Source organism: Prionailurus bengalensis, chromosome A2 (assembly GCF_016509475.1).
Source record: "Prionailurus bengalensis isolate Pbe53 chromosome A2, Fcat_Pben_1.1_paternal_pri, whole genome shotgun sequence".
NCBI classification, from domain to species: Eukaryota; Metazoa; Chordata; class Mammalia; order Carnivora; family Felidae; genus Prionailurus; species Prionailurus bengalensis.
The window spans coordinates 6,865,905-6,879,163 of record NC_057348.1 but is presented as its reverse complement, the minus strand read 5'-3'; the positions used below and the strand labels follow the sequence as shown (position 1 = coordinate 6,879,163).

Here is a 13,259-nt window from a genome sequence, read left to right as displayed (position 1 = left end):
TACTCGAGGACCGCCGATTTACTAGTATCATATGAATGTTTACTACGGCCAGGAACATTTTCGTACTGAGTAGAAATATGCTTTTTTCTCTAACAGGATGGCTGTTATAAAAGTATTTGCAATTGGCGGTGGTGGGAGGCAGGAAGTTTGGTAAAGGTCACTTTATCTTCCCATTCCTGGTTCTTGACAAAATTACGTTATCTCAGTTGCCTGCCTCTGAGGTCTCTGGGGATCCAGACAGTCTTTAACTGCGACCCCAGTCTGTTTCTCTTTAGAAAATTACCAAATGTTTCAAATAATCAAAATGGTATATTTAGTGCAATAGTTGAATTGGCCTCCTCTTGATCCTTGTGGGAATTAACAATGGATGACACTCTGGCGTATCAGCTTCAGGTTCTGTTAAAGGAACAGAATCACATGCATACAGACGGCACCTTCTTCTTAATCCTCTCTGTTAGTCTCTGTCCCATCCTAAGACAGTGTCTGTCACTGGTGATGCTCCTCCTGCTGGTCTAGAAAACACACATGTGATTGTGTTGTCACTCCACCTTCTCCATCAGATTCATCGACAACATGGGACCCAGCAACAAAACAGCAGTTTCCGAATTCCTTCTTATGCAAGTGACAGAGGATCCAGAACTGAAGCCCTTTCTCTTTATTCTGTTTCTGTCCATATACCTGGTCACCATCCTGGGAAACCTGCTCATCATCCTGGCCGTCAGCTCGGACTCCCACCTCCACACCCCCATGTACTTCTTCCTCTCCAACCTGTCCTTTACTGACATCTGCTTAAGCACAACCACGATCCCAAAGATGCTGGTGAACATCCAGGCCCAGAGTCAGAGCATCACTTATGCAGGCTGCCTCACCCAGATCTACTTTGTCCTGGCTTTTGGTGGTTTGGAAAGTTTTCTTCTTGCGGCAATGGCCTATGACCGCTATGTGGCCATTTGTCACCCACTGAGGTACACAGTCATCATGAACTCCCACTTCTGTGGCCTGCTGATTCTAGTCTCCTTGTGCATTAGCACTGTGGATGCCCTGATGCACAGTCTGATGGTGTTGCAGCTGACCTTCTGCAGAGACGTCGAAATCCCTCTCTTCTTCTGTGAAGTTGTTCAGGTCATCAAGCTCGCCTGTTCTGACACCCTCGTCAATAACATCCTGATATATTTTGCAACTAGCCTATTCGGTGGTATCCCTGTGTGTGGAATCATTTTCTCTTACACTCAGATAGTGTCCTCTGTTTTGAGGATGCCATCCGTGGGCAGAAAGTATAAAGCGTTTTCTACGTGTGGGTCTCACCTGTCAGTTGTGTCTTTGTTCTATGGGACAGGTTTGGGGGTGTACATTAGTTCTGCTTTTACTAACTCTTCCAGAAACACTGCAGTGCTTTCAATGATGTACACTGTTGTCCCTCAAATGATGAACCCTTTCATCTACAGCCTGAGGAACAGGGACATGAAGGGAGCCTTGAGAAAACTCGTAAGTAGGACACCTTCTTCTCTGTGACCATGTCATTGGCATTGGACTGGGATTTCTGGAATGAGCCAAAGCGACCAAAATATAGGGTGAGACAGAATGTCTGAATTTTGCATCATCAACTTCTTCTAGAAATACAAGGTATCATAATGGCCATGTGCATTAGGAGAATGAATTTGCACTTTACCCAGCTCTGTTGTGTTTGGCAAGTGATTTCAAATCTCTAATCTCAGTTTCTGAGTTAGATTCCCCAAAAGAAGAACCTGAGTCAGGGGTTCTTGTGGTAGTGATTTTGTGAGGTTTGTTTTCAGAAGAGAAGTGGAATAAGGTGGATAAGGCAGGGCAAGAATCTAAATGAGGATGTGGTGATTCTACCCGATTCCAGAATCATACTGTGAGAATTGAACTTCAGTGTTGGAACTCCTTGGAGGCCACATGTGGAGATTTTTACCCCAGTTCAGTGATCACCCAGTCCAGTCACTGGAAACTGTATCTGTGGAGGTCAACATCAGCATCCACTACGCTCAGTTCCATTAAATATACATTGGCATTATTAGGTTATCTTAGTGGTTTGACATGATAGGGGATAATTAAACTTTATTAGTGAGGAAGTCTTTGATTGTAATAAGAAAAAGATCCCCTGATTCTAATATGCTCAAAACATGAAGTTTTTTGAGGTGAAGGATATGTTAATTAACTGTCTTGTGGTAATGAGTACTCAGTGTATAGGTATATCAAGTCACCACCTTGTACATCTTAAATTTACCCAGTTTTGTTAATTATATCTCCATAAAGCTGTACAAAAGAGATGTTTCATTGTAAGGACTTCAGAAGTAGGAACATGCAGGAACTGGACAATAAGTCTTCATTCATTGCTCCACATGGTGGCTTCCTCTTAGGTCTGGCTCCCCTTGTGGTCCAGATGGTTGTAACAGATTGAAGGGATCTATGGAAGAATGCATTTAAAATCTGGAATATGAGCATGTTTCCTAAAGTTTTCTTGTTAAAATATATACAAAATAGTATATAAAATGTACCTATAATTTAAAAAAAATAGTAGCCTAGTGAAAGACATATACCTCTCACCCAGGTGAAGAAATAGTGCCACAAAGAATCCACTTGATGGTGTCCCAGCCACATGACCCTCTCTCTCCCCAGTGACAAGCACTGTATTACATTTTGTATTTATTGTTTTGTTTGATGTTCTTCTATGAGGTTGAATCCTATGAAGTTGTCAGTATTTGGTCATATTTGCCCTGTAAAATGGGCAATGGGATTCAATGTTATTATCACCCATATGTATCCCTATCCATTTTGTCAATTTTCTTCTTTTTGAACAAGTTAAAAGTTAAATTGTAATGTATGCATTTTGTGTCTTGATTCCTTTTCTATCTTTGTGTTTTCAAAGTGATTTTAGCAGTAATTTATTTTCATCTCTGTTACTAAGTGTCTGTGACAAGATAGGTATTCTTGTGAGGTTGAAAGATGTTTTGGTTGGTATTGTCTTCATCTATAAAGAAAATTGCTTTTCAAATCAGTTTGAGTATTATCATAAACTTTTTTTTATTTTAAATGTTTATTTTTGAGAGACAGAGACAGAGAGACATAGCATGAGCAGGGGAGAGGCCAAGGAAGAGAGATAGAATCCAAAGCAGGCTCCAGGCTCTGACCTGTCAGCACAGAGCCCAACACAGGCTGGAACTCACAAACCATGAGATCATGACCTGACTTGAGCTGAAGTCAGACGTTTAACTGATTAAACCACACAGGTGCCCCTGAATATTATCATAAACATTTAATGGAGGAGAAAAGAATGTTTTATATTTGGAATAATTATGTATATGAATATACTTCTTTAGATATTTCTTTTTTTTAAGTTTATTTATTGGGGGGGGGGGGAGGGCAGAGAGAGAGGGAGAGAGAGAGAATCCCAAGCAGGCTCCATATGGTCAGTGCAGAGCCCAACACAGGGCTTGATCCCATGAACCATGAGATCATGACCTGAGCTGAAATCAAGAGTCAGATTTTTAACCAACCACACCACCCAGGCACCCCTGGATATTTCTAAAGACTTTTCCTAAGTGATTAAATCACTTAACAAGCTCACCAAAATTTCCTGGTGATGCATATCATCACCTGCACGTTTTCATTTATACTGATAATCTAGCAGGCATAAAATTCTTTTATTATTTGGCATTTCCCCTATCAATGAGGTTGAATATTATTTCATATATTTATGAACCATTTATTTTTACTCTCTGTTAAATATCTGTTTATGGGGGCACCTGGGTGGCTCAGTTGGTTGGGCGTCCAACTGCATCTCAGGTCATGATCTCGCGGTTTGTGAGTTTGAGCCCCACGTCGGGCTCTGTGCTGACAGCTCAGAGCCTGGAGCCTACTTCAGATTCTGTGCCTCCCTCACCCTTTGCTCCTACCCTGCTTACGCTCTCTCTCTTTCAATAATAAGTGAACATTAAAAAAAAATTTAAAAAATCTGTTTATGGCTTTTCTTTTTTGCAAAAGTTCTTTTTTTTCAGCTTTAAACCATTTTATTTTATTTTACTTTTTTTTCCCCCCTGGCTGGATATTTATGGTTTTTCTTTATTTTTTTTGTTAAATTTATTTTTATTTTTTGACAGAAAAAGAGAGAGTGCGAGCTGGGGAGGGGCAGAGGAGAGAAAGAATCCTAAGCAGGCTCCAGGCTCAGTGTGGAGCCTAACACGGGGCTTGGTCCCACTGCCCTGGGGTCATGACCTGAGCTGAAATCAAGAGTTGGACACTCAACTGATGGAACCACCCAGTCACCTCCATCTTTAATTTTTTGATTGAGGTACAACTGGCATAAAACATTATATTAGTTTCAAGTGTACAACACAATGATTCAATATTTGTATATATATTTTGAAATGATCACCACAATTAGTTAGTAGTGGTCATGATAAATAGTTACAAATGTTTCTTTCTTGTGATGAAAATTTTAAGATTTCCTCTCTTAGCAACTTTAAAATATGCACTACGATTTATTGCATTACATCCCCATGATGTATAATTGGAATTTTGTACCTCTTGACCACCTGCACCCATTTCACCTACCCCACCCCCAACCTGTCCCTCCCTCTGGCGACTACCAATCTGTATTTTGAGGCTCAGGTTTTTGTTTTGTTTTGTTTCATTTTGAACTCAACATATAAGTGAGATCATATGGTATTGCCTTTGTCTGTTTTACTTATTTCACTGCACATAATGCCCTCTAGGTCCATCCATATGTCTTGAATGGCAGGATTTCCCTCTTTTTTATGGATGAATAATATTCCATAGTTTGTATGCACACCCGTGTGTGTATACATTCATATGCCAATCACATTTCTTTATCCATCTAATGCTGTTGGACACTTAGGTTGTTTCCATGTCTTGGCTATTTGTAAACAATGCTGCAATGAACATGAGAGTGCACATATCTCTTCGAGACAGTGATTTCATCTTCTTCAGACATATTCCCAGAAGTGGGGTTGATGGATCATATGGTAGTTCTATTTTTATATTTTTGAGGAACATCATACTGTTTCCCATAATGACTACACCAATTTACATTCCCACCAATAGTGGGCCTGACTTCCCTTTTCTCCATATCCTTGCCAACACTTGTTATCTCTTGTCTTTTTGGTGATAGCCATTCTAACAGGTGTGAAGTGATACCTTATTGTGGTTTTGATTTGCATTTTGTGATGACTGGTGATGCTGAGCATCTTTTCATGAACATGTTGGGCATTTGTATGTAAAAACCTACAGCTAATATCCTAAGTGGGGAAAAACTGAGAGCTTGTCCTCTATGGTCAGGAACAAGACAGGAATTTCCACTGTCACCACTGTTATTTAACAGTATTGAAAGTCCTGGCCTCCGCAATCAGACAAGAAAACGAAGCCAAGAGCATCCAAATCAGCAAGGAAGAAGTAAACTCTCACTATTTGCAGATGATGTGATACTATACATAGAAAACCTAAAACACTCCACCAAAAATTTGCTAGAACTTTATGTCTTCCTTAGAAAATATCTATTTAGTTCCTCTGCTAAATTTTTATTTTTATATAAATGTTTGTTTTGAGAAAGAGAGAGAGAGAACAAGCAAGGAAGGGGCAGAGGGAGAGGGAGAGGGAGGGAGAGAGAGAGAGAGGGAGAAAGAGAGAGAGAGAGAGAGAGAGAGAGAGAGAGAGAATATCCCAAGGAGGCTCCACACTGTCAGTGCAGAGCCCAACTCAGGGCTTGATGCCATGAACGGTGAGATCATGACCTGAACCGAAATCAAGAGTTGGATGCTCAACCGACTGAGCCATGCAGGCGCCCCTTCTCTGCCCATTTTTATTTTTTTAATTTTTTTCATTTTTTTTATTAAAAAACATTTTTTTTAACATTTATTTATTTTGAGACAGACAGAGCATGAACAGGGGAGGGGCAGAGAGAGAGGGAGACACAGAATTGGAAGCAGGCTCCAGGCTCTGAGCCATCAGCCCAGAGCCCGACGCCGGGCTCGAACTCACGGACAGTGAGATCGTGACCTGAGCTAAAGTCAGAGGCTTTAACCGGCTGAGCCACCCAGGTGCCCCAATCTGCCCATTTTTAAATCACAGTGTTTATTTTTTTCTATTGAGTTATATGTTTTTTAAAATATATTTTGGCTATTAACCTCATCAGATAGATGATTTATAAGTATTTCATTCCATAGGTAGGCCTTTCATTTTGCTGTGCAGATGCTTTTTAGTTTGATGTAGACACATATTTATTTTTGCAATTGTTGCTTATGTTTTTGGTGTCATTACTGTTACCCAGACTAATGTCAAGGAGATTTTCCCCTGTGTTTTCTTCTAGGAGTTGTATGGTTTTAAGGACTTATGTTTAAGTCATTAATCCATTTTGAGTTAATTTTTGTGAGTGATGTAAGATAGGGGTTCAATCTCATTCTTATGCATGAGGATATATAGTTTTTCCAACACTGCTTACTAAAGAGATTATCCTTTCTCTTTTGAGTATCCTTGACTCCTTTGTCAAATACAAGTTGATTGTATATGTGAGGGTTTATTCTGGGCTCTCAGTTCTGTTCCATTGGTCTATGTGTCTGATTTAATGTGAGTATCACACAGCTTTGATCACTGTAAGTTTGTAGAATAGGTTGAAATCAGGACATCTGATGCCTCCATCAGAATTGTACAGAAACCAGGGCACCTGGGTGGCTCAGTCGGCTCAGTGTCTGACTTCAACTCAGGTCATGATCTCACAGTTCATGAGTCTGAGCTCTGTGTTGGCCTCTGTGCTGACAGCTCAGAACCTGGAGCCTGCTTTGGATTCTGTGTCTTCCTCTCTCTCTGTCCCTCCCCCACCTGTGCTCTGTCTCTCTCTCTCAAAAATAAATAAAACATTAAAAAAAAAAAAGAAGTGTACAGAAACCATTTCAGGCTTCCAGAGGAGCCCAATCAGGTTACAGATACAGGCTTATTAGAGCCCGTAACTTGGGCAACAGTTGGGGAAGCATGCAGTCAAACACATTACAGGAGAAAAGTGGGAGCCTTGTGTTTTTGCATCCTCCCTCTTTGCTGAGCCCAGGGGTATAACCACAAGAAATACTCATGTACCTGTGTAAAAACTGCCCATTGGTTTCCCGTGGTATCTGGGGACTTGTAATGCCAAGCCACATTGCTCTCAGAGCTAGATGATTTGGGAGCCAGTCCCTAATTTTTACCATAAAAGTTGGTGCCCTATGTGTGTGGTCCTAACCCTTCACTCCTCAGGGATAAGCTGAGTCTGGGATTCTCTTCTGGTTGTGAGGTGCTGTCCCAGGGGGTGGGGTCGATGGTGTGAGCATACCTCAACTTTTCTTGCCTGTTTCTATATAGGTCCTTTCTCAGTCCCCTGATATGTACGAGCCACCCAGCCAGTTTCTGAGTTTCTCTCAAAGGAAATTAATCTGTGTGTACCAGTATGGTCAGTGTAGGAACCTCGTATTCTGCCATATTGCTGATGTTGGTGAGAATTCATTAAGTTTAAACTTCTAATAAAGTCAATATAAGGTCAAATTTATTTAATTCATAGAATTGGGCAATGTTAAGGAGTGACAAAGACACACTAGGGTCCTATAAAAATGACATTTTTGTGGGACAAGAATGATCAAATACTGGAAATCAAATACTGGCTGCATGAGGGGTGCCTGGATGGCTCAGTTGGTTGAGCGTCCAAGTCTTGGTTTCAGCTCACGTCATGATCTCACGGTTTATAGTTTTGAGCCCCCTGTCAAGTCCTCTTCTGTCCCTCCCCTGGTCACACTCTTGTGTGCTTTCTCTCTCTCTCTCAAAAGAAATAAATTAAAAAAATACTGGCTGCATCAATGTAATATCTGTCTCCACGGTCACATTGCTTCTTCCTTTCTGTGTCTCCTTCATTCCTATCTATTTTATAAGGAAACGTATCATTTATGGTTAGGACCCACCCATTTAATGCAGTATAAGTACATCTCTTGCAAAGGCCCTTTTTCCAAATAAGTACGTTCATCCTTTCATTATATACAAGTTACTTTACTTTTTTTTTTTAATTTTTATTTATTTTTGAGAGAGAGAGAGAGAGAGAGAGACAGACAGACAGACAGACAGAGCGTGAGCAGGGGAGGGGCAGAGAGAGAGGAAGACCCAGAATCTGAAGCAGTCTCCAGGCTCTGAGCTGTCAGCACAGAGCCCAACATGGGGTTTGAACCCATGAACTGTGAGATCATGACCTGAGCCGAAGTTGGACACTTAACCAACTGAGTCACCCAGGCGCCCCCATTATATATGAGTTACTAATCACAAATTAAGGGGATTGGGATATTAGCCATATTGGACTGAGGGCCACCATTTAACCTCCACCAGATGTCTTTTGGTTGACTCCATCAAAAGGCCTATTATCATCTGACCCTGGGAAGGACAATTTTCTGTCTCTGGAAATCAGTTACAAGTATGGCATCCATATTTGCTGCCACTATCTTGTGACTTGAAGAGAACCAGTCCTAGGACAAAGCCACCAAATGGAGAAACAGAGTGAGGCCTACTCCCCTGTTCCTGTGCATTCCCTATCTCTAAAGTCCTAGTAATGACAAACAACTATTTATCGTTTGACCATATTAGAGATAGGAATTTTTTCTTATTAGAACCGAAGACTTCCTCACTGATGAAGTACAAATAGCTCATAATTATTTCAGGCTGAGATGATATCATCATACCAATTTTATAGATAATAAAACTGTGTATAGTGAATGTTAAGATTGCCTCAAAAGAATACAGTTTACCAGTGAATGGTCTCTATGATTACTAGATTGGGGTGTAAAAGGTGAACTCCCTTGCCTCACTGTAGGCCTGACTTTGGGTTTCCACTGACACGTTCTATTGTGGGATAGATGGAAGCCAGTGTCTGGATCCGATCACAGCTGCACTTCTATCCCGTCTCTCAGCTATCCATATTCTATAGCTTTCCTTTTTCTGAGAATCATCCATATAAACATTATAACACTTTAACTTCTGCCTCAGGTTCTGCTTCTATGGAACTGAGAAAAAAATTGAGGAATTGCAATAATTGGTCAAACATAACAAAGCTAAATAAACGTAAAAGTCAGGTTTCAATCCCAAGTCAAAATGTACTTGGCTGTTATGTTATCTAGTCATGTTAGAGGCATTTGATGAAAGAAGACTCTAGCATCCGAGTCCTCATATGACTCCTCTAACTTTGATTTATTCTAAACACCCAGCCCAAAGTGGATGGCACAATCACAGAAGAGAAGGTATCCTACTGACAAGTTTCTTCAAGACACCCTGCATGTCACTGTTCCTCAGACTGTAGATAAAGGGGTTCATCATTTGAGGAATGACAATGTACATCACTGAAGCCATGTTAGTCTTCCTGGAAGAGTCAGTAACTGCAGAATTAATGTACACTCCAATACTTGTCCCATAGAACAAGAACACAACTGACAGGTGAGACCCACAGGTGGAAAAAGCTTTATACTTCCTGCCCGCTGATGGCATTCTCAAAACAGAGGAGAAAATTTGAGTATAAGAGAAAATGATTCCAGAGAAAGGAACACCCCCAAGTAAGCTAGCCATAAAATATACCAGGATATTATTGATGAGGGTGTCAGAACAAGCAAGCTTGACCACCTGACCAAGCTCACAGAAGAATTGTGGGATGTCCAAGTCCTTGCAGAAGGAAAACCGTAGCACCATCAGACTATGGAGCAGGGCATTGGCACTACTAATGAACAGTGAGAGCACCATCAGCAGACCACAGAGTCGGAGGTTCATGATAACGGTGTACCTCAGGGGATGGCAGATGGCTACATAGCGGTCATAGGCCATTGCTGCAAGAAGAAAATTTTCCAAACCAACAAAAACCAAGACAAAGCAGATCTGTGTGAGGCAGCCTGCATAAGTGATGCTCTGATTCTGTGCCTGGATGTTCACCAGCATCTTTGGGATCGTGGCTGTACTTAAACAGATGTCAGTAAAGGACAGGTTGGAGAGGAAGAAGTACATGGGTGTGTGGAGGTGGGAGTCTGAGCTGATGGCCAGGATGATGAGCAGGTTTCCCAGGATGGTGACCAGGTACATGGACAGAAACAGACTAAAGACTAGGGGCTGCAGTTCTGGATCCTCTGTCAATCCCAAGAGAAGGAATTCGGAAACTCCTGTTTTGTTTCTGGGTTCCATGTTGTTAATGAATCTGATGGAAAAGATGGAGTGAAAATAAAATAAGATGAGTGGTCCCCGACTGAGTGGCAGCAGCATCAATGGGGACCTTGTTAGAAATACAAATGCTGGTATCACTCCAGACATGCTAGTGATAAACTCTGAGGTGAGGACCAGCGACTGATGTTTTGGCAAGCTCTCTGGATGAATTTGACATATGCCAAAGTTTGAGAGCCAGTGCCTTCTAAAAAATGAAAATGAAAAAAACCTATTTAGAATCAATGTGAACATTTCAATCTTTCCCTCTGCTAATTTTTCCCTCTATCATCTTCTTCCCTCTTTTCCAGCTATTGGCCCTTATATCACCAGCTCTGTTTCACACACTGTGCTAAGTGCTGAGTCTAAAATGAATAAGAATGGTGCTTCCTTCAGAAGTATTTCTTGCCTTTGAACAAATAGATGAGAATAAAGTTATCCAATCTCTCCTGCAGAGTATGCTTCCCAAACTTTGACATGCTCAGAATCATCTGAAGGTTTGTCAAATTACTGATGACTTAAATCATATTATTGCTCCATTCTCCCCTGGGGACACTCAGGTGAGACGAGATTATATCATGGATGTGAAGTACACAGTGTGTGGAAAAGACTAGATCTGAGTTCAGGTTGTCTGACTGCTGATTTGATGGTCTTTTTTTTTTTTTTAATTTATTTAAACTCCAGGTAGTTAAATACAGTGCAGTTTTTAAAAATTTAAATCCAAGTTAGTTAACATACAGTATAATAATGGTTTCAGAAGTAGAATTCAGTGATTAATCACTTACATATAACACCCAGTGCTCATCCCAACAAGTGCCCTCCTTAATGCCCATCATCCACTTAGCTCAATCTCCCCACCCATCTCTCCTCCAGCACCCTCAATTTGTTCTTTATATTTAAGAGTTTCTTATGGTTTGCCTCCCTCTCTGTTTTTTGTCTTATTTTTCATTCCCTTCCCTTCTATCTGTTGTGTTTCTCAAATTCCACATATGAGTGAAATCATGATATTTTTCTTTCTCTGACTGACTTATTTCACTTAGCATAATACACTCTAGTTCCATCCATGTTGTTGCAAATCGCAAGATTTCATTTTTTTGATTGCCAAGTAATATTCCATTGTGTGTGTGTGTGTGTGTGTGTGTGTGTGTGTGTGTGTGTGTGTATACACCACATCTTCTTTAATTATTCATTATTCTTGAACATTTGGAGTCTTTCTATACTTTGGCTATTGTTAATAGTGCTGCTATAAACATTGGGGTGCATGTGCCCTTTTGAATCAGCAAATCTTTTATTTGAATCAGCAATATTTTATTGCATTTTAAATACAGTGCACTGTTAGTTTCAGGTGCACGAAACAGTGATTCAACATCTCCTCATAATACCAGGTGCTCAACACAAGTGCCTTCCTTGATCTCCATAACCTATTTGACCCATCCCCCCACCTCCTCCCCTCTGGTAACCATTAGTTTGTTCTCCATAGTTAAGAGTCTGATTCTTGGTTAGCCCATAACTCTCTTTTTTGCCCTATGCTCATTTGTTTTGTTTCTTAACTTCCTCATATGAGATGAGTTGAGTGTCTTGACCAATCATTGTTAATACCTCTGGATGATACAGCATTAGCGTTCTTAAACCATCTCTCATGTTTCATAATTTCCTTTTAAAGTTTTAATATTTTCATCCTGAAAAATGCCTCAAATCTTTTCCCTTAGCTACAAGGCATGTCCACCTGTACCCATGAAATAGAGTAGCAGTGTGAAAAAGTACAGTAGATCATGCCATCGATTCAAGTATATCCTCTGCACCTAAGCATAGATTTTAAAATGTTGCTTATAAACCTGAAACTCATAGGACTCCTCCATGGACATGTTAGTCACCTGCGTTAGTGATTCATTCTAAGAGAAACTGGACAACTATGTCAATGATGTTCTCCATCCTAAGGGGACTTTTCCGACCAAGGTGATAGGTAGGGTATCATTTTTAAAGAACAGCTAAATGAGAGAAAAAATCAAATGCATAGACTCTTAAGGAAATAGAGGGAAATCACAGCAGTTATTGACTCTTGGAAGACAAAGACTTTCAAGAGAGTACAGATTTATAAGATACTTATAAGATAATAAAGTGCCCTAACAGAAATATTTCTGTAAAGCAGTTGTTCTCCTTTGCCTGGGGGAGACAGAAGTGGTCATGACAGCCTTTATCATTTGGTGTGTTACTTAGACTCAAACATTCTGAATTTAATCCAAACCACCCCTTGCTTTGTGAATAGGGAAAATTGTTCAACGGTATGAGATGCCTTGGTGTCCCTGATGTAGAGTGGAAATTGTCAAAGTCTTATGGGGATGCTGCAGTGATGAGCAATGCATAGAAAACAAGCAGCCAGCACAGCACTGAGTATATGGGACCCTTCTAATAACATTTCCTATTGTGTGTGTGGTGTTTGGTCCATGAACAACGGCACCTGGAATATTTCGGTTCTCAGAAGGAAGCAGTGGGGTGGGCAACAGAGGAAAGACAATAAAAAAAGAGTACATCCCTAGCATGATAACTGCAAATTTCAGGGAAGCATTTATGAGCTGAACCTCTAGCTGGGAACCTTCATTGTGTGGAAAAGGTATGAAATGAACACGAATGATATCAATATTCATTTGGCATGGACAGATGATGAAATATATAGCAATTAAAATGAATTAAATAGTAAAATGAATCATATTTATAAGTTGAGAAAAAATAAAAACCTATATATTATGCTAAGTGAAATTAGTCAGAGAAAGACAAAAATCATATGATTTCACTCATATGAGGACTTTAAGAGACAAAATAGATGAACATAAGGGAAGGGAAACAAAAATAATATAAAAGCAGGGAGGAGGACAAAACAGAAGAGCTCATAAATATGGAGAACAAACTGAGGGTTACTGGAGGAGTTGTGGGAGGGGGGATGGGCTAAATGGGTAAGGGGCATTAAGGAATCTGCTCCTGAAATCATTGTTGCACTATATGCTAACTAATTTGGATGTAAATTTAAAAAATAATAATAAAGT

The 13,259-nt window shown here is 40.3% G+C and overlaps 2 protein-coding genes across 2 annotated transcripts; one reads left to right on the top strand and one right to left on the bottom strand.

The window, feature by feature from the left end:
- The first annotated feature begins 555 nt into the window (after positions 1-555).
- LOC122488658 (olfactory receptor 7G1-like) lies at positions 556-1,512 on the top strand. Its single transcript, XM_043590259.1, has one exon. It carries the CDS (start codon positions 574-576, stop codon positions 1,510-1,512), a length of 939 nt encoding a protein of 312 aa, XP_043446194.1. The 5' UTR covers positions 556-573.
- A 7,752-nt stretch (positions 1,513-9,264) lies between these two features.
- On the bottom strand, positions 9,265-10,224 carry LOC122488656 (olfactory receptor 7G2-like). Its single transcript, XM_043590257.1, has one exon. It carries the CDS (start codon positions 10,201-10,203, stop codon positions 9,265-9,267), a length of 939 nt encoding a protein of 312 aa, XP_043446192.1. The 5' UTR covers positions 10,204-10,224.
- Positions 10,225-13,259: the final 3,035 nt, after the last annotated feature.

Coding starts and splice junctions, on each gene's coding strand:
- LOC122488658 (XM_043590259.1), top strand. CDS start 574: ATGGGACCCAGCAACAAAACAGCAGTTTCCGAATTCCTTCTTATGCAA.
- LOC122488656 (XM_043590257.1), bottom strand. CDS start 10,203: ATGGAACCCAGAAACAAAACAGGAGTTTCCGAATTCCTTCTCTTGGGA.